The 19,738-nt window shown below is 43.7% G+C and overlaps 1 protein-coding gene across 3 annotated transcripts in view; it reads left to right on the top strand.

Annotated features, from left to right (window-relative positions):
* The window catches only part of tfec (transcription factor EC), a 39,593-nt gene extending 26,104 nt beyond the window's left edge, over window positions 1-13,489 (top strand). The window contains exons 1-8 of one of the 3 annotated variants that reach the window (XM_077004940.1): window positions 2,318-2,535; window positions 6,482-6,715; window positions 7,010-7,111; window positions 8,695-8,740; window positions 10,021-10,077; window positions 10,170-10,245; window positions 11,052-11,199; window positions 12,385-13,489. In XM_077004940.1, the coding sequence (XP_076861055.1) occupies window positions 2,479-2,535; window positions 6,482-6,715; window positions 7,010-7,111; window positions 8,695-8,740; window positions 10,021-10,077; window positions 10,170-10,245; window positions 11,052-11,199; window positions 12,385-12,846 (1,182 nt within the window). In that variant the 5' untranslated portion in view covers window positions 2,318-2,478 and the 3' untranslated portion in view covers window positions 12,847-13,489. Of the gene's footprint in view, window positions 1-2,317; window positions 2,536-5,281; window positions 5,960-6,481; window positions 6,716-7,009; window positions 7,112-8,694; window positions 8,741-10,020; window positions 10,078-10,169; window positions 10,246-11,051; window positions 11,200-12,384 lie in introns of those variants that run through there. The other 2 variants (XM_077004939.1, XM_077004938.1) reach the window with 2 other exon arrangements.
* Window positions 13,490-19,738: the final 6,249 nt, after the last annotated feature.

Below are 19,738 nucleotides of genomic sequence, written 5' to 3'. Positions count from 1 at the left end.
CACAGCAGATAAGCAGCGATCAGCCCCGTGTGTTTGACATCAAAGACGAAGCTGAGAACACATATTCTGAGTTTGGCAGAGAGGGTGCACGATCACCTGCAGTCTCCAGTAGAAACCCTGGTGTGGCCAGTGGCCTGTCAGTCCAGGCTCCCACAGTTTGAAGTGGGCACATACTGGGAGACATGACGGAGAAGAGAGCCGTCTGGGACACGTTCCTCTGAGGTGTGTGCCTGAGAACACACCACCTTCTCAGTCCTGACACAGGGACAGCTTCATTCATTTAACGCAAAAAATGAAACGAGTTATAATTGCATCTCTTCTCTGAAGGGGCTAAACTGAGTTCCTGTTCATCTTTATTCAAACATGCAAGCCCATCATTAATTTACTAAATAGTTTATATCCACTGGTTGCATGTACTACTCTGTGTGGTTTTCCTCATTTTGCATCCAAACTTTGCTTACTTGTTTGGAAAGGAATTGGTCACTGAATGTCTGTTCAGCTCTTAAACTGCATAGAAATGGATGTAACAGAGTTTCATGATAACTAAACTGTCCACTATTTCAAACATACTTTTTCTTTAAAAATTGTAAAAGTTATTTAGTATTTATTAATATATATTTTATGTGTGTATATATATATATTTAATTTGTAATTTAATATAATTTAATGTAATTTAATATAAATATATATAATTCTTTGTTTAGTATAAACCCTATACTAGCTATATACTCAGAGGGAACAGATTGGCATTCCCATAATACAGTAAAAACGAGGCTGATATTTAATTTATATATGAATCATTAAAGGGCAGCTGCTGTTATGCATTCCTTTTCTAGTTGGATAAAACAGGTCTCAGATGTGTGAGCTGGACTTTGAAGTCTTGTCTCAGAAGCAGACCAACTTTTACAGGAAGTAGCTTATATTTTATGCATGCTGTGTGTGGGACTAACAAAGGTGGGCATTCGGACTGGGACCAGCAAGCGTGAGGTAGGGAAGTGGATAACTGAGACTTTCAGGAGGGGTAAACATATACAACCCCCCCATACGTGTATATATATATATGCATACATAAACACAAATGTACTCAAGAGCAGGTCCGCATATTCAATGTTTGCGCACGTGAGGCATGTACGCATACACACACATACACACACACACACACACACACACACACACACACACACACACACACACACACACACACACACACACACACACACACACACACACACACACACACACACACACACACACACACCATGGTGCAGGGCAAGTTCAAAGCCTTTCCGATATACTACCAGAAACCTTTTTTCAGCATTTCCCTCAGTTCAGGAAACAAGGCAGTCAGAGAATGTAGATGTTAACGCAGCGTAGACTATACTGGCCCACTGAACACTCCTCAAGGCCTGGCCAGTCTACAACTGTGCACAGACTACACCGGCCCACTGAACACTCCTCGAGGCCTGGCCAGTGAACTACTCGAGTGTCAGAATGCTTAGGAAAGAAGATTGTGTTTCGGCTGAATCACTGTATTGACTTGTCTAACAGCCATTCACAGCCCAGCCCTGTCAGCAATGGGTTGATAAAATTCAGTTTGACTCATCGATTAGAACACAGCACGGCACATTTCTATCGCTTGTTTGCAGGGATATGACGAAGTGTCTAAACAGCGATGCAAAACAAGTTGGATTTCTTTCCTCAGAGTAGATGCCTGACACAGCCTTGCTTTTGATCAGCAGTGCAGTTTGAAAATGCTTAGTGGAAGTGTGTGTGTTTGTGTTTGTGTATGTGTGTGCGTGCGTGTTTGTGTGCGAAATACCAGGATATGTGTGACCTGAAATGCCTTGGAAAGTATTCTTTTTGACAGTTGCGTTTATGCACAGTCATACAGTCTTGCATGTGTGCACGTGTGTATGTGTGTGTGTGTGTGTGTGTGTGTGTGTGTGTGTGTGTGTGTGTGTGTGACCGTGTTTGTGTGTCAGACAGATAACCTCTGAGTGGAATGTGCTGAGTAAAACTGTGTATGGACAGAGAGGAAATAACCAGGAACTAACCAACAACCCCCCCCAGCCCCTAGGAAAAAAAAAAACCCTTCATCCGTCACCCCTTGCTCCTTTCAGCCTCCTCTCAGCCATCTAAAATTCTGCCTTCGTCAGGCCTTTGGCTAACGGCTAGCGCAGGAGTGAGCCCTCGTAAAGGAAACCGGAGTGCTGAGAGCGCTGATGTGTCATGTCTTCCTCTCCTGGCCCGCTGTTCAACACACGCAGCCCAGGAAAATAACACACACACACACCCACACATATCCACATATGCACACACGCATCCTTCTCCTTCCCATGGCTGACTGCACACGCAGCAGCGGACTGACTCACACCGGCTCCTTCTTCGCCGGGGTTACAGGGAGGGAGGCTGGACGTCCCGCGTCCGTGAGACGGACGTCTAGGGCTGCTGCTGTGTGCGCGTCTTCTGGTCGGAGCCATGAACCGCCGCTGTGTGGTCAAAGTCATCTCCCTCTCTGAGGTCCAGCTACTGCCGGTAGGGAGCTATACATTCAGAAAAGGGAAGAAAAAAGGAGAGAGAGAGAGAGAGAGAGAGAGAGAGAGAGAGAGAGAGAGAGAGAGAGAGAGAGAGAGAGAGAGAGAGAGAGAGAGAGAGAGAGAGAGATTTGACACTGTAAGACAGCAAGGCTGAGATGTGGTGAGAACAATTTGGACTGTTATGGGAAATATATATGTGAATCTGTGTGTGTGGGCATGTGTGTGTGTGTGTGTGGGCATGTGTGTGTGTGTGTTTGTTTCTCAGCATGTCAGAATTAATAGGCCACTTCTGACAGATTGGACATTTGGAAAAAAAGTTCTGTTATATATTCAACAGTGTGCTCCTGACTGTGAATAGACAGCATCTTTTAAAGAGATTACATCCTCAATTATGTCAGGTTCAGCGAATTGATAATCCCATCAATTTGATTTTTTATGCCAATAGCAAATAGCATATTGTTGAATGATAACAGATAATATACTCAACATTTAGACAAATTTTCCAGTGAATTAGAAAAAGTATGGAATAAAAGAATTAAACCAATGAAGTCAGTGAATACGAAATGAGGCAACACTCATGGGCTATCAAATATTCAAACATCAAAGCCAATGGAAGATGCTTTCAAATGCATACTCAACTCAAAACACAACCTGGCTTTCCAATGGAAAATGCTTTCAAATGGGCGCTCAACTCAAAGCCCAACCTGGCTTTCCAATGGAAGAGACACAGTGGAGGATTCAGAATTTTGTTTGCCATTCCCACTTTTGCTTTCTCTTCCCTTTAGAAAGTTTTGTGGTGCAACGATTTTGTTTCTCAGGCGTCAGCCTCAATGTAGCGCACAGATCAAGTCTAGTCGAGCATTTATGGAGGACTAAAATGTATTCTGGCCTTTCTAAATTTATTTAAACGGCCCTGAATTATTTAGCCACGGAAGAGGGTCTGAGAAGATGTCGTGAAGAATGACCTAAGGGTGTGAGGGGTTTTGTCCATAATTTCTACATTTAGTAATAATCATCCACCCCAGTGTTTCATAACTCAACCTTTTCTGAAGTGAAACGAGAACTTGGCTAATACTGAAACAGAGTTGAGCAACATCTGCTTGTTCACCACAGACATTACCTAGGGTCCCCTAGTCTAGAGGGGCTGCATATCTGCAAGCCAGATGAATGGACTAACTTTTCTAGAGCCCGCATCTCAATAAGGTAATGCAATTATTCATTAATTCATTTAGTTACACTCATTACTATAAACCACTGGGGAGATCTTTACTGGATGATTTATGCATTCTTTTCGTAAGTGATACTGAACATGCTTTGCTGACTCACACATCGGTGTTAGATAATGTTTAAGGTGGCAATACTGCAGGTCGATTTGAATCAATTTCAGCTTTTTGAATCCAGGAAGCCTCCTATGTACATGCAGCTATGGAAGATAATCAGGTCTTATCAAATGTACAATGTGTCCTCTGTAGGAAGTTGTTATTCCATGAAATTGAACTACATGAGGAAACTGTGACTTGCATAATCTTAAATCCAGGGGTACAGCCCGTGTAAAAAAGGACAGTTAAAAAGCTACAGCTGCACTTATAACAGAAGCAAAAACCTCTTGTGCCCTCACAGAGCTAGTAAAATAATCAGAAAACAAACTAATGTCCAAAACATATCTCAGCACTGATCCTAACCTCCAACCCAGCACACCGAAGTCTTAGAAGCTAGTGGATAAAAGCATTATTCAATTTTGTGCTGAATAAAACTCGGCAAAATAATGAAAAATAAATGAATTTGACATGAATATTCATAAAAGTATAAAGAACTCTTTGATTCAATTAGGTATTGCTATAGAGTGCTGCCATCCCCATAAATAGAACATTCTATCCCAATTTTAATATGCAAAGTGATACATTGTCATGTTTTAACCTTTTAAAATGTTCACGTTATTCCCCATTCCTGTTTGGCCTGTTGTTGTTTCCAGTATGGCTATGTGTGTTCGCACATAATCAGGTCATTGTCCGGGCTGCATTAGGGACTGTAGAACCATTACGGCTCCAATCAAATTAGAGCATCTAATGGGCTAATAAGCGTGTCTCCTGCGTTTACAGTACAGAGTGGAAAAGTGAAACGAGGACATAGCAGACTGTCTGAGGGTCTCCACCACACTGCCTGGTGCAGACACATAAACCAGGAAGCTCTGGGACTTGCATAATCTTCGCCTTGACAGGAGTGAAAATAGACTGAACAGGCCCACGGGGGGATGAAAGGAGGTTTGTCATGACTGATCTTCTTGTGTGCAAAGGAGAAGGGATAAAAAAAGTCTGGCATTTTTTTTATGTCATTTAACTTTATTAATCGTGGGGCTTGTCTTATTATGGATGCAATTTTGAGGGGAAATGTGGTGTGTAGGAACATACTAAAAATGAGATTATGAATTCCTGTCATTTTTAATATTCAAATAATCATTTATATATATATATATATATATATATATATATATATATATATATATATATATATATATATATATATATACACAAACTGTGATGAAATCAGTGACATTTATTTATGAATGTAATGTTGTACTAGGGAAAAATAGCTCATTTCATATATTCTTAGCTAGATGGCAATAAAAGTTTATTTTTGGACTTTTCCAGAAATAGTTTGGTGGCCATTGAATAACATCACAGTTGGCTCTTTGTGAACTTGACCACGCAATGGAGGGGTCACTTTCAGGCTGTCCCCAAAACTGAAGCGCCTATATTTAGGTTTTACGCTGTGGCCAAAAATAAGATGAGAGCCCCGTTCTTGATGGTTAGTTTTTGAGATGAGATGGAGTACAATGGGGCTCAGAGGGCAGATTTCGAAACATGCCCCCTGGGTTGTCCACAAACCACATACAACAAGTAGCATTTGTCTTGGAGCCCCTGAAACAGAAAGGGCAGAGGGTGGTTGTGTGTGTGTGTGTGTGTGTGTGTGTGTGTGTGTGTGTGTGTGTGTGTGTGTGTGTGTGTTTGTATTGTGTGTATAATGGGGGTGGGGGTGTTGTTTTCCGAGTGACCACTTCACACGAGCAAAATAGGGTCCTGTTGAATTGGTGATATTGTCAAAACACAGACATCTTATGGTGATCAAACCCTCCAGATCTATGTTCTGATGGCTCTCTGTTTGAGGTGATTACCACATTAGCCAATAAAAAGGCCGAGCCTGGCCCTCACACTAATTAGGTCACTTACTACAGCCAGCTGGTTTATAAAGCCAGCGGGGGACAGAGGGGACGGTCAACTGCATCTCCACTGACGAGATAACCTTAGCCTGGACACTAGTAGGAGCTTCTCCTCAGGGCTACAGCGGACGTAGAGGTTTTGAGGATGCCACACTTAACAGACTGTACGTACTACAGGATGCGAGACGGAAGCCAGGTTTCAAACGTAAGGGCTTGTCCTTTCACACCTCAGCGGGACGCTGCTTCAGTCCCGAGCTAATTCTGTACTTGCTTGTGCTAATTTCTGTTTAATTTTGTTGGGGAGTTGGCGTCGATAGAACAAAATGCTTCTCAGGTTCTTTTCCGAAACAACTTCAGCTAAGTTTATTAGCATTTAGATCTTGGTTTCCTGTTGTTGGATTGTTGTTACCGATATTCTTTAACTGAGCATGTCAGGATTAGAGCGTTTTAACTGAACCATTTTGATTAATCCAAAAAGGAAAAACAAGGAACTTGTAATATTTCATTAGTCACAGCAAGATTGCTTTTGGATCAATAAATATTCAAATTTACAATAAAGTTTTTTTCCTTTGTCTAATATATGTTTAACCCACTGTATGTTCTCAAACTCTTTCTAATGGTTTTCTAATGGCTTTCTAATTTGCCATTTTAAAATAAAGTGCAACATTTGGAAACGCGACTTGGCTCGATGGCACAATGACGATGGCGTGTCTGTCTCAATGCACAGGTCCAGAACCACCTGGAGACGGCCAAGTACCACCTCCACCACACCCAGGCCCAGCAGGTCAAGCAGTACCTGTCGCTGGGCAGCAAGCTTGCGGGTCAGCCCCACCCAAACCCGGGCCAGGCTCCGGGCACCATGCCGGTCCTGCGTAACGGGCACATGCCACCCATCAGTGAGAGCAGCTCCGTGGGCAGCCCCATTACCCTGCTCACACTTGCCAGCAGCCACGATGGTGAGGTGGGTGTCATCGCCACGGCCAGCATCCCTCTCCACTCACAACAATAGCATCAGGTACGCAGCGCTGGCCCACTCCAATAAGAGGTTGTGGGTGCACCATAGCCTTCTTCTGCAGGTGGAACGGTCACTGTGGGACTCGGTCTGGGCCCGTCGCTCCCCCCTGAGGTGTTTTACTCCACACTGACTTAATGCCTGCTAAGCCTTTGAAGATCGTGCTGCCAGAGACGTTTGAGCACGGGCAATTTAGTCACTGTTGACAAGAGCTACGTTGTAATCAATTTATTTTTTGTTTAGTTTCCAGTGGATGAAGTTATTGATGACCTTATTAGCCTTGAGTCTGGTTTCAACGATGGTAGCTTGGAATGTATGGAGCCAGGCATCATAATGCAGAATAATGTAAGTATGGCATCTGGGAATTCTTCAACCATGTGGCTCTGATACGTTGCTGGGAAAAATGTTATACCTGTCATTTCCATTTGCCAAACTTTGTCAGACAAATTAATGAAAATAGCCACTCTATTTACTCCAAACCAGATTTGGCATAGTGTTGCACTAGTTGTGAGTTCAGAGAAATCTCCTAAGAGCATTAAGGATTTATAGAATTATAGACCAGTGGTGCAAAGGGAATATGTCACTTTTTGAAGTGGTTAAGAATAAAGCTTCTTCCTTTGTGTGAGGTCAGATTAAGTCCAAGCAGGAGTCAAAGTTCACCGTATCTGTGGGGGAAATATTTAAATGATCTCTCACTCTGAGATGTGTAACAATATAGATTACTCACCTAATACAATCAGTGCATTTGGGTGGGATGCTGACAAAGTGGTAATGAGTGCAATCCGTAGACGGTCACTTCTTTCATGTCCTTGGGGACCGTCTAGGCGAGACATTTAACATTTCAAAGGTAGATTAGAGTCAAATCACAAGAAAAGGGGGTGTAAAGGAAGTGAGGTGAGGAGACAGAATCAGACAGATAAAGAAAAAGAGAAAGACAGAGAGAGAGAGAGAGAGAGAAAGAGATATTCATATGCAGATGGGAAATGCAAGGAAATGCAATTTGGCTAAAATATAAAAAAATGCACAGAGGGGCATTTAGGGATACAAGTGCCCCCTGTATTCCCTGTATTTCTTTGACCTCCTAGAAAATCTGTAGCATTTTGCTGATGCATGTGTCTGGACAAAGAACTGCTTGACTTGTGATTATAGTGACACCTGAACTTACTAGAGAGGTATTCAGCACTGACAGAGAAACTGCCACGTTGCATTCCAACAGGAAAAGAAACACAGAGGGCGACATAGGGAACATTAGTGTTACAGAGTGTGGGACAGGACAGAGAGAGGGATGTGGAGAGGAAAGAGAAAGAGAGATATAGATAGAGGGAGAGATATTGTGTATAAGAGAGGCAGTCAGGCATCGGATTGGCCTAATGTCTAGACTCCCACCGGGCCTGTTCAGAAATGATGCCATGCTTAAACGGATCAATTCGTTGTAATTAGTCATACAGTGCGATGCATCACAGCGCCTCCCCATGTCAACATATCCGTGAACACGGATGGGAATGGATTGAAGTGATTACAATGGCAGCAGTCCAGGGACTGTGGCAATATTTCATTTTGATAAGCGCTCTCTTCCTCGGCTGAGGTAACTGCAGAGAAAAAGCACAGCAAAGCTAGCAGTCAAACAGGGCCCTCTCCACATCTCCAACCCCGGACCTCTCTGGCCTGAAAAACTGAACCTCATCCAGAATCAAGAAATGGCTTTCCACAGATTGCTTTGCCTTCAGTATATATGCATATGTGAACATTATCAAACATCACACCCTACAACAAAATTATACACTATACTGCATCAATCAGATACACACATTCTGCTCCTGTACTTGAGAAGTAGCAATATGTTAATGTACTTAAATACATAAATGGCTACTACAGATGAGTTCCATCTCACCATCTCCCCTCTGCCTCTCTCTCTCTCTCTCTCCAAGGTGCCCCTGAGCAGTGCTATGCTGGAGGTCTACAGTGGTGAACAAGGTATGACCGCCCCTTACGGTGGACTGATAACTCCCTCATGCCCCACAAAGCTCTCTGTAAAAAAGAAAGACAGGTATGGAGCCCAGCTGCCTGTCTGCCCAGCCACTGGGGGGGGTCTGGCTTCCCAAAAGCCCCGTAGCATGGCTGGCCGGTAGGCTTTCTCCGCCTCCAGAACTCTCTCCAACTGTTTAGATGGTTCTGATTGTTACTATGGTCTTGGGAGTCCAGGCCCAACAGAGGACTTTCATTTCAAGAACACAGTTCATGTTCCCCCCTGGAGTTAGTGTTTAGTATTCAGAACATGACTTACGTACTACAGAGTACATGCTGAGGTAAAATTAGTCATATTTAAGTAGGCAAGATGAAATCCTGTCATTTTATTATGAATTTGAGTGATTCAGTGACATTAGACACATGTCTACCTCCTGTAATACCCCGTAGAAATGTAAATGTATGACCAGTGCCTTAAATATAATAAGGTTCAACATAAAAGGAAAACATGCCAATAGGCTTTATGTCATTGGCTGTCTGCTTATTTTGGGCACTCAAAGTGCACATTGTTCAACTTGATGCTTTATTGCATGTATTTCTCATTATCAGGGCTTCAGTTGGCTGGTACGGCTGCCACAAAGGCCCCTCTCTCCCCCTTATGAATGTCATGCATCAAGTAAAGCTAATTGATTTAGGAAATATTAAGGGTGCCTCAAGAAGTCTTCACTCCGAGAAGAGAAAATAAGTCAATTACTGTCTTTTCCATATAAGTGTGGAGCCGCACAATGAGTGGTAGCACAGGCCTTAAACGGCCCTATTGAATCAGCAGAAATGAATTGAGGAATCCAATCACAGGCCCCAATTACATAATTTGAGAGAATGCAAGGAAGGGGGGGGGGGGGTGGCTCCTCAGCAAATATGTGAAGCTGAGTTAATTGTCAGGGGGAGGGGGGGGGGTCATGAAATGGGGCCTGCATTGTGTCTGCAATGAGCCCCAGAGCTAGTGATGAGGGGCTACAAGAAGAAAGAAATCTCAGTATGCTTGTGCATACGTGTGTGTGTGTGTGTGTGTGTGTGTGTGTGAGGGCACGACTGTAGTTAGTTAGGTTACACTGAATCTTTCAGCAGCATCAATTTTGTCTGCATGCTGCACGTGTATTTGGCCCGGCTTCACTTCCCGCTGCCCAAGCACGCCTCGTGCTTGTTGTGGCACCGACCCGACCCGACCCGTGTGGAACGGTGCCGGCGTGCCACTCTAACAGCCTCGTGTCCTCTTCCTTTGCCCACAGAGCACGACACCAGAGTCCTAGCAAAAGAGCGACAGAAGAAGGACAACCACAATCTGAGTAAGAGGCACCTGTAGGTCTCCTCAGTGTAAGGTCAGAACGTTGGACTGTGCGCTACGTAGGCTGACTCCATCTCTTTTGTCTTGTTGTAGTTGAACGGAGGCGTCGGTACAACATCAACTACAGAATCAAAGAGCTTGGAACTCTGATCCCAAAGTCGAATGACCCGTGAGTGACACAACTTTCGTTTGAGTCCGAGGCACAAACCCATTTGTCTAATTTGTTGACTCGGAAAACCCACGGAGCGTGCTGTGTAACGTGAAAACAGCAGGGATGTGTGAGGAAACTGAAAGACAAGAACAAAATGATCCTACTTCCTCCTGACTGTGTATTCTCTGCTCGCCGTGCAGAGTGCTATCTGCAGCTCGGAGCAAAGCTCTATTTGAGGGATGAAAATGGGGTTAAAGGCAAATCGCGTGCCATTTGGCACAAAGTTGAAGTGCAATCAGACCCATAGACGGGTCTCGGCCCAGCGAGGGAATCCTGCAGAGAAGCACAGTTGAACTTTTGATAGAATTTAAATGGAAGGTTACCGTCAGAGCCGTGCCATTAGCACAAGATAAAGGAGATTATTAGTTCTGATCAGACCAACGTCTTACTACATAGAAAGAGACAATTTTACTACACTTCCTCCCTTTTAAAAAAGTAATGGAATTGGGAACAGCTGCACTTTACTACAGATTCCAAAGTTCTTTTTTTTTCTACCTTTTCTGACACCTATTTTTATTCAAGGATTAATTTTACCACAGAAGGGCCATAGAATGGCCTTCTGCAGACACACTTAACTATTCTATTAAAAATCCCATTCAAAAGCAATGTAATGTCCGAGAATGAATAATTGGCTCTGGAAGTCACCATTTCTTATTCCTAATAAAAGAGGGGCTTTTTGTGAGGGTATTTTTCTCCCGCGTGCGTGACGGTTCTGCTGACGCCGAGCTCGTGTGAGAAAGGTTATCTTTGCCATTCCCCGGCAGTGATATGCGCTGGAACAAAGGGACCATCCTCAAGGCCTCCGTGGAGTACATTAAGTGGCTGCAGAAAGAGCAACAGCACGCCCGCGACCTGGAGAACCGTCAGAAGAAGCTGGAGCAGGCCAACAGGAGACTCATGCTCAGGATCCAGGTGAGAGAGAGAGAGAGAGAGAGAGAGAGAGAGAGAGAGAGAGAGAGAGAGAGAGAGAGAGAGATATGTACAGATACATAGTGTAAAGTGAAAGACAGGAATAAGACAGCTACATTAGGAGCAGACAGACAGACAGACTGGCAGGCAGACGTGCGGAGAGACGTTCTCACGTTCTGGCCCTCATCCCCCCCCCCCCACCCCTGACAGCTGAGCGACTCATCTCCCCGATGTTTCTAACAGCGCCTCCCCCTTCTGCTCGGGAGCCAAGCTAGCTGAGGTAATTACCTGATTAATAAATAGCGCGCTACAGCTCTGTCAGGAGACGAATGGTCCTGGAGATAGATCATGAAGCCTAATAACGCAGAAGAGGCAGGCCGTGCGTCCCCCCTCGTCTCGTATTATGCGTCCCGTTCCCGCGGTATTGACATACTCTGAGCGGTCCTCTCACGCAGAGACATCGCAATTAGCCTCTGAGGTAATTACTCAGAATCTCCCAATTCAGCAGCCGCTGAGTCTCTGCTGGGTATGTGTACAGAGTCAGTGCTCACATACAGAGAGGGCAAATCTCGCAAGAAAATGGCACATCTAAGTTATTCAGAGCTCACAGAAAGTGGGCTTTAACTTACTGCAGTAGGTACGCATTTACTGTATGAGTTTATAGGAAACACACACACACACACACACACACACACACACACACACACACACACACACACACACACACACACACACACACACACACACACACACACACAAACCCATGGACATCCATGCACAAATTTCATTTCATTCCCATATAGTCTTTTTTTTTTAAAGAGTTCTAACTTCAGGAGGTTTTACCGGTCAGGTTATGCAGTCTGAGTCAGTTTGAGTGTTATTAACTCCAGGAAATGTAGGGACAGGCAGCCTTTTCCCAGGTAAGCCTCCTTCCTATCCTGCGCTTCTCTCTGACGGACAGCTAACACACACTGGCTGCATCCTGTCGTCTTTACAGTGGCACCTTACTAAAATGCTTAGCCCTTGACCAAATGAAGGTGGTGCTTTCGCTCCATCTATCCCCGACTGTCAAGGCAGTTTACCGAGGCCTGAGCCACGGGTCCTGTAGATTCGGGATAGGGAGACATTTGCCAATAGCAGAGTGCCTGATGTCTAATCATCCCGCATATGTGGGTGTGTCTTCAACAGGAGTTGGAGATACAGGCTCGCGCTCATGGTCTGCCCAGTGCCGTGGGAGCGGTGGAGATACCCCCTCACCACCTCAAACAGCAGCAGCCATTGGCTCAGGCCCCCCTGGTGCCCTCCGTGCCCCAGGGCCCCCCAACCACCCAACCTCCTCTCTACCCTCAGGAGGAGCTGAACGCCGGCGATTACGTCCAGAGGGGCACGCTGCCCACCGTCCTCTCTGGGGGACGAGGCCCCTCCGGTGAGCACGCCGACACGTCCACCACCTTCTCGGACCCGCTGTCCCACTTCACGGACTTCTTCAGCGCTACGCTGAAAGAGGAGCACCGTCTGGACGAGCTCCTGATGGAGGAGGCGCTGTCCCCGTTCGGGGCTGACCCGCTGCTCTCCGCCTCCTCCCCCGCCGCGTCCAAAGAGAGCAGCCGGAGGAGCAGCTTCAGCACGGACGACGGGGATGACCTCTAACCTGGGATGACCTCTAACCTGGGACAACCTGTGACCCCGACCGCAGTCGGCCCACCACCCCGTCGCACTCCCCAAAGGCGGAGACACACGGCTCCGCGCACGCTGATCCGCACACACTTACCTCTCCGTCTTCCGGGGGACTACAGACGCAGGGAGACACGTCTCGGTGTCTTGTGCCAGTGTTGAGTCAGACACGTCCATTAAAAAAAGAAGAAGGGAGAATCGTCTGATCTGCTGAGACTCATCCGTCGTGCGGCCTGATGTGTCTGATGGACAGTCGTTAGTGGACATGCTTACAGCACTGGTCACATAATGGAATATGGAAACTGTATATTTCTAAAATGTAACACAATGGCATTCATAAGGACCACTAACAGAAGAAGAGAACAGTGTTTGTTTATCTCTGAAGAACTGGTTAGCCTTACAAACACTTAAAACAAGATGCAATGCATATACAACTAGTAGCCAAAAACCCTAACATGCCTTATTTTTTGGTTCATAAAGTATTTTTTAAGGATGATATGCATATTTATATGTCTTAATCACTGCTTTGTTACAAACAAAATTCCTTAGACAATCTAACATGATTTTTTATAACTTTTGGGGTGGGGGAAATAAGAGTAAACCCCTTTTTGATAATGAAGCTTGAATTTCTCTCATTCCTTATTCTTAAGTTGAATGTCTACAAAATTTTTTTTTTACATTACTACATTTCAACAAAACAAATTACAGGAGCCTCAATTTAATGTAAATACTTAAAATATACAAAATACAAAAAAATCAATAACAAAATTTTTGAGAAACACACACTCATGCAAACACAGTCATACACACACAAAGAGACATCCATGCACACACACACACACACACACACACGCACACACGGCGAGAGCGCTGATTGTGTTGTAGAGCTACTCTGCAGCGCTGTGGGACTGATGAGGTCTTGGCCTGTGTGAAGAACAGGCAGCTGAGAGGTTCTGGATTTGAGTGACACCCTGATTGACCACTGATGAGGATGACCCCCTGTCCCCTCCCCCAAACGACGCAGAACAGCTGTAATTACCGTGGAGCAGAAGGAGAGCTGAAACTGTGCTGCAGGTCTGCTCCACATGAAGGTGAACGCTACGGAGGTGATAACCATGACGGGTCTCTTGCTCACAGACCCACACAGGCACACGTGCGACCCAACAGTATATGTACACCACAATAAATACTTACTGGTCAGGTTCTCTCGTTAGTCAAGTTGATTTAAAGTTTAATTTAACTTGTTTTAGTTCTATATGGCGTTAATGAAGTCTTTTGAAGTAAAATTTCATTTAGCTGAGATTTTTTTTTTTAGGCAAATTCAAAAATTATATAATGCATTAATAATACAACAAACACTGGAGAGAGAAAAACATGTCAATGAATTTCAGCGGCTGGCCTGTGTACCTCATCAAAGCCCGGTGAAATTAATGTTTTACAATGTTATTAGCTTATATGTTCCTCCATAATGAAATCGAAAGCTTTGGCATATGTCTCGTCCATGGCTGGAAAATAACATTGAACCACCGTATCATTATCAAATGCAAGCACCCTCACTACAAAGTGCAGAGTGATGTTTATGGGTAATTGGCCAATGCAATTACAGAAAGTAAATATGGATTTTCATTAAATGGAAAACACTGTGAGGCTCTGGAAGGCCGTATGAAATTAATTTTCATGAGTGCATTTCAACTTTTCCTGTTTGTCAGCCACTTTCAGAAGCTCCGCATGTGCCAATACAGCACATTGATATGGTCTAACCTGATAAATGTAAACTGAAAAAAATCAGTGTTTAGAAAAACAGTGCTTAGGGTAGTTTGGCGATCCTGTCTCTTTCACTACAGCAATTAACTAACATATTCCAGACAGCAAATCTATTTTTCCCCCCAGTGTATATATTTGAGCTGAAAACAAACTCAAAAGAAATTGTTTAGAAAAGACCCATTATTTACCAAATCGGATATGGACTGTGGCAATGATGTCATGGGTAATCAGCTTCAGTTTCAGTGTCTCAAGGAGAGAGCATGCTGAAATATCCCTTGAAGTGTATCAGATTACTGTGAATTTTGTGTCAGTGTGTACTCTCTTTATTCCTGAGAGATGGATTCAGATGTGGACGGGCCACAACATCACAGCAGAATGCTGCTGGGTTCAGAGACACGTGTTTAATTAACGAAGCTCTCATCTGCTTAAAGGTGGACACAAAGACTTTGGACGTTATCAAGGGAGTTCACATACATCTGAGATACCTTGAATATACAGATAGACTCTCTTTTTCTCTATTATACACACACACACACACACACATACACACACACACATACACGCACGCACGTGCGCGCGCACACACACACACACACACACACACACACACATTTTAAATACAAAGAAAACCTGTACTATTTTTTAAATATTATTTAATTCAAACTCTATATTCAATATAGATCAAGTGACCACAAGCCTGATATGCATTAATCTTGTTTTTTAGTTTATATTTATTGTATAGCATGGCCATGCTCTGCACACTCCCCTAATTCACCAGTAGATGGCGATAACACACTGTGTAGTGTCTCGTACAGCACAGCAACTCATGTCTCTCCATGATATTTGTAGCCAAAGTAAACGGCCACTACATTCTTCTCAAAACTGACTTCAGCATCCGTAGTCTGCTATCCATTCCATCCAATTTACATTCACATTATACCTGAGCAGAAAAAGCAAAGGAGGTTTTAACGGAATGAGCTGCTCAACCAAAACGAACAGCTGCACAACACAACGCTCCCTGCGCACTGAAGCCTTCGCTAAAGTGCAGAGTGCTAAAAGCCCTGGCTGACAGGGTGAAGGGAACTATCCCAGCATCCTTAGCAAGTGCTGATATGGTGTGTGTGTGTGTGTGTGTGTGTGTGTGTGTGTGTGTGTGTGTGTGTGTGTGTGTGTGTGTGTGTGTGTGAAGCTCCCAAGAGCCTTCACACAGCACTTACCTGGCAGAGCTGCCACAGGCAACTCTGATAGTTACTCCTGGCTTGTACCTCAACACACACACACACACACACACACACACACACACACACACACACACACACACACACACACACACACACACTCCTCTCCTATATTGTCCAAAATCTATCACTCACTTCCATTGAAAATTGACTGTCACAAAATAAGCCATCTCAGTTCATAAATCAGTCTGACATCATCAACTGCTGCTTTTCAGACTAATGACCGAGGAAGGACTGTGGATCCTCTTCTGACCCCGGGTGAGCACTATCACATGCCCACTCCCTGGCCCACTTTGCTACAGCACACCCAGCCATCCCAGCATCCTTTGGGGCTGTGGATCTATTCTGTGTTTATGAGGCCCGTACTTCAGTGATACTGAACCAAGCCTCACATCGCAGGCCGGAGAGAGAGCGGTGTATTAACAATGCAATACAAAGAGCTGAAAATCATCCAGGGCCCCGTGCTATAAAACCCTGCAATGCACTTTCCAGACAGTTCGATTGAAGTGAACCAGATGCCAAAAACACAACTTCAAACAAATTGACTTCCAATTATTTGAGTGCACACTTCCAGATGTGCTGCAGCTGGTGTCGGCCAGGCCAAAGGTGTCTGGGGCCGCGACTGGGCAGAGTGTGTTCTGAATCAGACAGAGTACAGCTAATCAGACGCTGGGCAGAGTGTGTTCTGAATCAGCCAGAGTACAGCTAATCAGACGCTGGGCAGAGTGTGTTCTGAATCAGCTAGAGTACAGCTAATCAGACGCTGGGCAGAGCGTATTCTGAATCAGCCAGAGTACAGCTAATCAGACGCTGGGTAGAGTGTGTTCTGAATCAGCCAGAGTACGTACAGCTAATCAGACCCTGGGCAGAGTGTATTCTGAATCAGCCAGAGTACAGCTAATCAGACGCTGGGCAGAGCGTATTCTGAATCAGCCAGAGTACAGCTAATCAGACGCTGGGTAGAGTGTGTTCTGAATCAGCCAGAGTACGTACAGCTAATCAGACCCTGGGCAGAGTGTATTCTGAATCAGCCAGAGTACAACTAATCAGACGCTGGGTAGAGTGTGTTCTGAATCAGCTAGAGTACAGCTAATCAGACGCTGGGCAGAGCGTATTCTGAATCAGCCAGAGTACAGCTAATCAGACGCTGGGTAGAGTGTGTTCTGAATCAGCCAGAGTACGTACAGCTAATCAGACCCTGCGCAGAGTGTATTCTGAATCAGCCAGAGTACAGCTAATCAGACGCTGGGCAGAGCGTATTCTGAATCAGCCAGAGTACAGCTAATCAGACGCTGGGTAGAGTGTGTTCTGAATCAGCCAGAGTACGTACAGCTAATCAGACCCTGGGCAGAGTGTATTCTGAATCAGCCAGAGTACAGCTAATCAGATGCTGGGCAGAGTGTGTTCTGAATCAGCCAGAGTACAGCTAATCAGACACTGGGCAGAGTGTGTTCTGAATCAGCCAGAGTACAGCTAATCAGACACTGGGCAGAGTGTGTTCTGAATCAGCCAGGGTACAGCTAATCAGATGCTGGGCAGAGTGTATTCTGAATCAGCCAGAGTACAGCTAATCAGATGCTGGGCAGAGTGTGTTCTGAATCAGCACAGCTAATCAGACGCTGGGCAGAGTGTATTCTGAATCAGCCAGAGTACAGCTAATCAGACGCTGGGCAGAGTGTGTTCTGAATCAGCCAGAGCAGGACAGGATGCTGTATGATGAATATGGCTGAGGAGAGAAGTGTGTGTTATTAGGACAAAGTGAATCTACAAACCCACACACACACACACACACACACACACACTCCACTCTTACAGGAGAGAGAGAGAGAGAGAGAGAGAGAGAGAGAGAAGAGAGAGAGAGAGAGAGAGAGAAGGAAACTGTGGGGTGGGGGTGGCATGGGGCAAGCAGTATGCTGTCATCTAGCCTGGAGGTTTCTTTAATGCTAATTTGGAGGTGTTCTCCAGCAAAACATTCGTCCTGAAAAAGAAATCACAGGCAGAGGACATTCACAGCTCTAGTCCTGTTTTGCATATGTATGAGTGCATATTCATTTATAGCTATACATATATTTGCAAGATCATAATGAATGGACATAGGCTTACTATCATTCACATTTTATACATTCTAAGAACTGGAGATACTTTATATTCTGCAAACACTTACCAGAAGCTATATTCTACAATACAGAAGTATTTATTGTTTAGATTTCTGTAAAAATGTAAATTACTAATATACTGGATTAAAAATTGATAGTTCAAAGAGTACAAACTCTTTGGATTGTATATCTGAGGATATTTCAGACATCATATCAAATAATTACACTTTAAAAATCATTTGGTCAAATATGCAAGCAAAGCACTGGCTGTTTCATCTGGACATATATAAAAAATTAAGCGAACAATATTTTAATAATGATGTGAATACTTAAACCATTTTAAACATTATCCAGAATATTTATATAAATTCATAGATTGTACAATTTAAAACACTAACCTTATACAACATTTTACTATTACTGTTTTTTAAATAAGATAGCTGGAAATGGCTATTTTCTACTATACAGACTTACATATCTTTAATATTACCTCAGATTTAAATCTTCATAAAAAGTTAGCATAATGCAAATGATAGCATAATGCTAAACTTTGGCAAGCTATAGTAATGTTTCATCAAAATGTAATAACGTCCCATGAAAAACAAAAGGTTTTTGGAGATGTTTTGCTAAAATGTAACTTAGCTAGTGTAAAGAACCACATTTGTAGTTTGTCATTAAATATGTACACTCAGCACCCACTTCATTAGACACATATAGCTATAGGCGTATAGTTAGAGACAGTCCATCTGTTGCCTTACCAAAATGATCTACCACGAGAACCTGCCTCCACTGGGAACTGATGCTATGTCTTTCGAGTCTATAAACTGCTGCCTCTTCTTTTGGGGTAAATGTGTAGAGTAAATCTATTGTAAGAAAGGCTGTACTTAAATGTCACATAAAAATGACTGTGGAAGTCCATGGAAAGCTGTGGAATAGAACCTACCGCTGAGAGTTTTCAAAGTATTTATTTACCTCTGTGCTGAACATAATATGAACATGTGAGGTGCATGTTTATTGCTAGATAACAGACATATCGCAAGTATTTCTGCTTAAGCCTTTTCTGTGTTTGTTTCCAGCTAGCGTGGCTTTTATAGGTTAAGGTAAACACATTAAAATTATTCTCCATTGTAACCATTTGCAACAGCTGAAGCAGATATAGATTTGATTATAAAGCTCTGAAACTCTCCATGAACACCTCAAATGGCTTTTACAAGGGCTAATAACTGACCAATAACATTGTAATGGTGTGGCTTAGCAAGTCACTTAGCAAGCAAAGAATCTTGCTAAGTCATATGTGTTTAGCCGTTGCTGTTGGCTGGGTATTTATAACGACACTGGTGACACCAAGACAACTCCAACACCACTGGGCCTGATATACTTATAACATCACATCATCTACTACACAAGTGTGTGAACACAGCCCACCATCTGAATAAGGTCTGATCAGCACTGGTCTTGTGTGTGTGTGTGTGTGTGTGTGTGCATGCATTGGGAATTTCTACAGCATATAGGAAGATGCCTAGATGCTACACGAACATGAGCTTGGGTTCTGTAAGGAGTAGTGGGGGTGAGGTGGGGTGGGGGGTTATATAGATCAAATATATTATTTTTATCCTTAGATTAGATATTAATTTATTCTGTTTATCTTGAGTCTATGAATCAATTGTATTTTATTACTCTAGTTTTCATATTAACCCTTCACCTGAGTTTTAACCTGCTAATTGTAAATATGAATCATAAATACATAAATAATATAAATAAGGAAATGCA

This window comes from Brachyhypopomus gauderio, chromosome 5, assembly GCF_052324685.1.
Source record: "Brachyhypopomus gauderio isolate BG-103 chromosome 5, BGAUD_0.2, whole genome shotgun sequence".
In the NCBI taxonomy this organism is placed as follows: Eukaryota; Metazoa; Chordata; class Actinopteri; order Gymnotiformes; family Hypopomidae; genus Brachyhypopomus; species Brachyhypopomus gauderio.
Note: the sequence above shows the minus strand (reverse complement) of the source record. Positions and strands in the feature narration are given on the sequence as shown.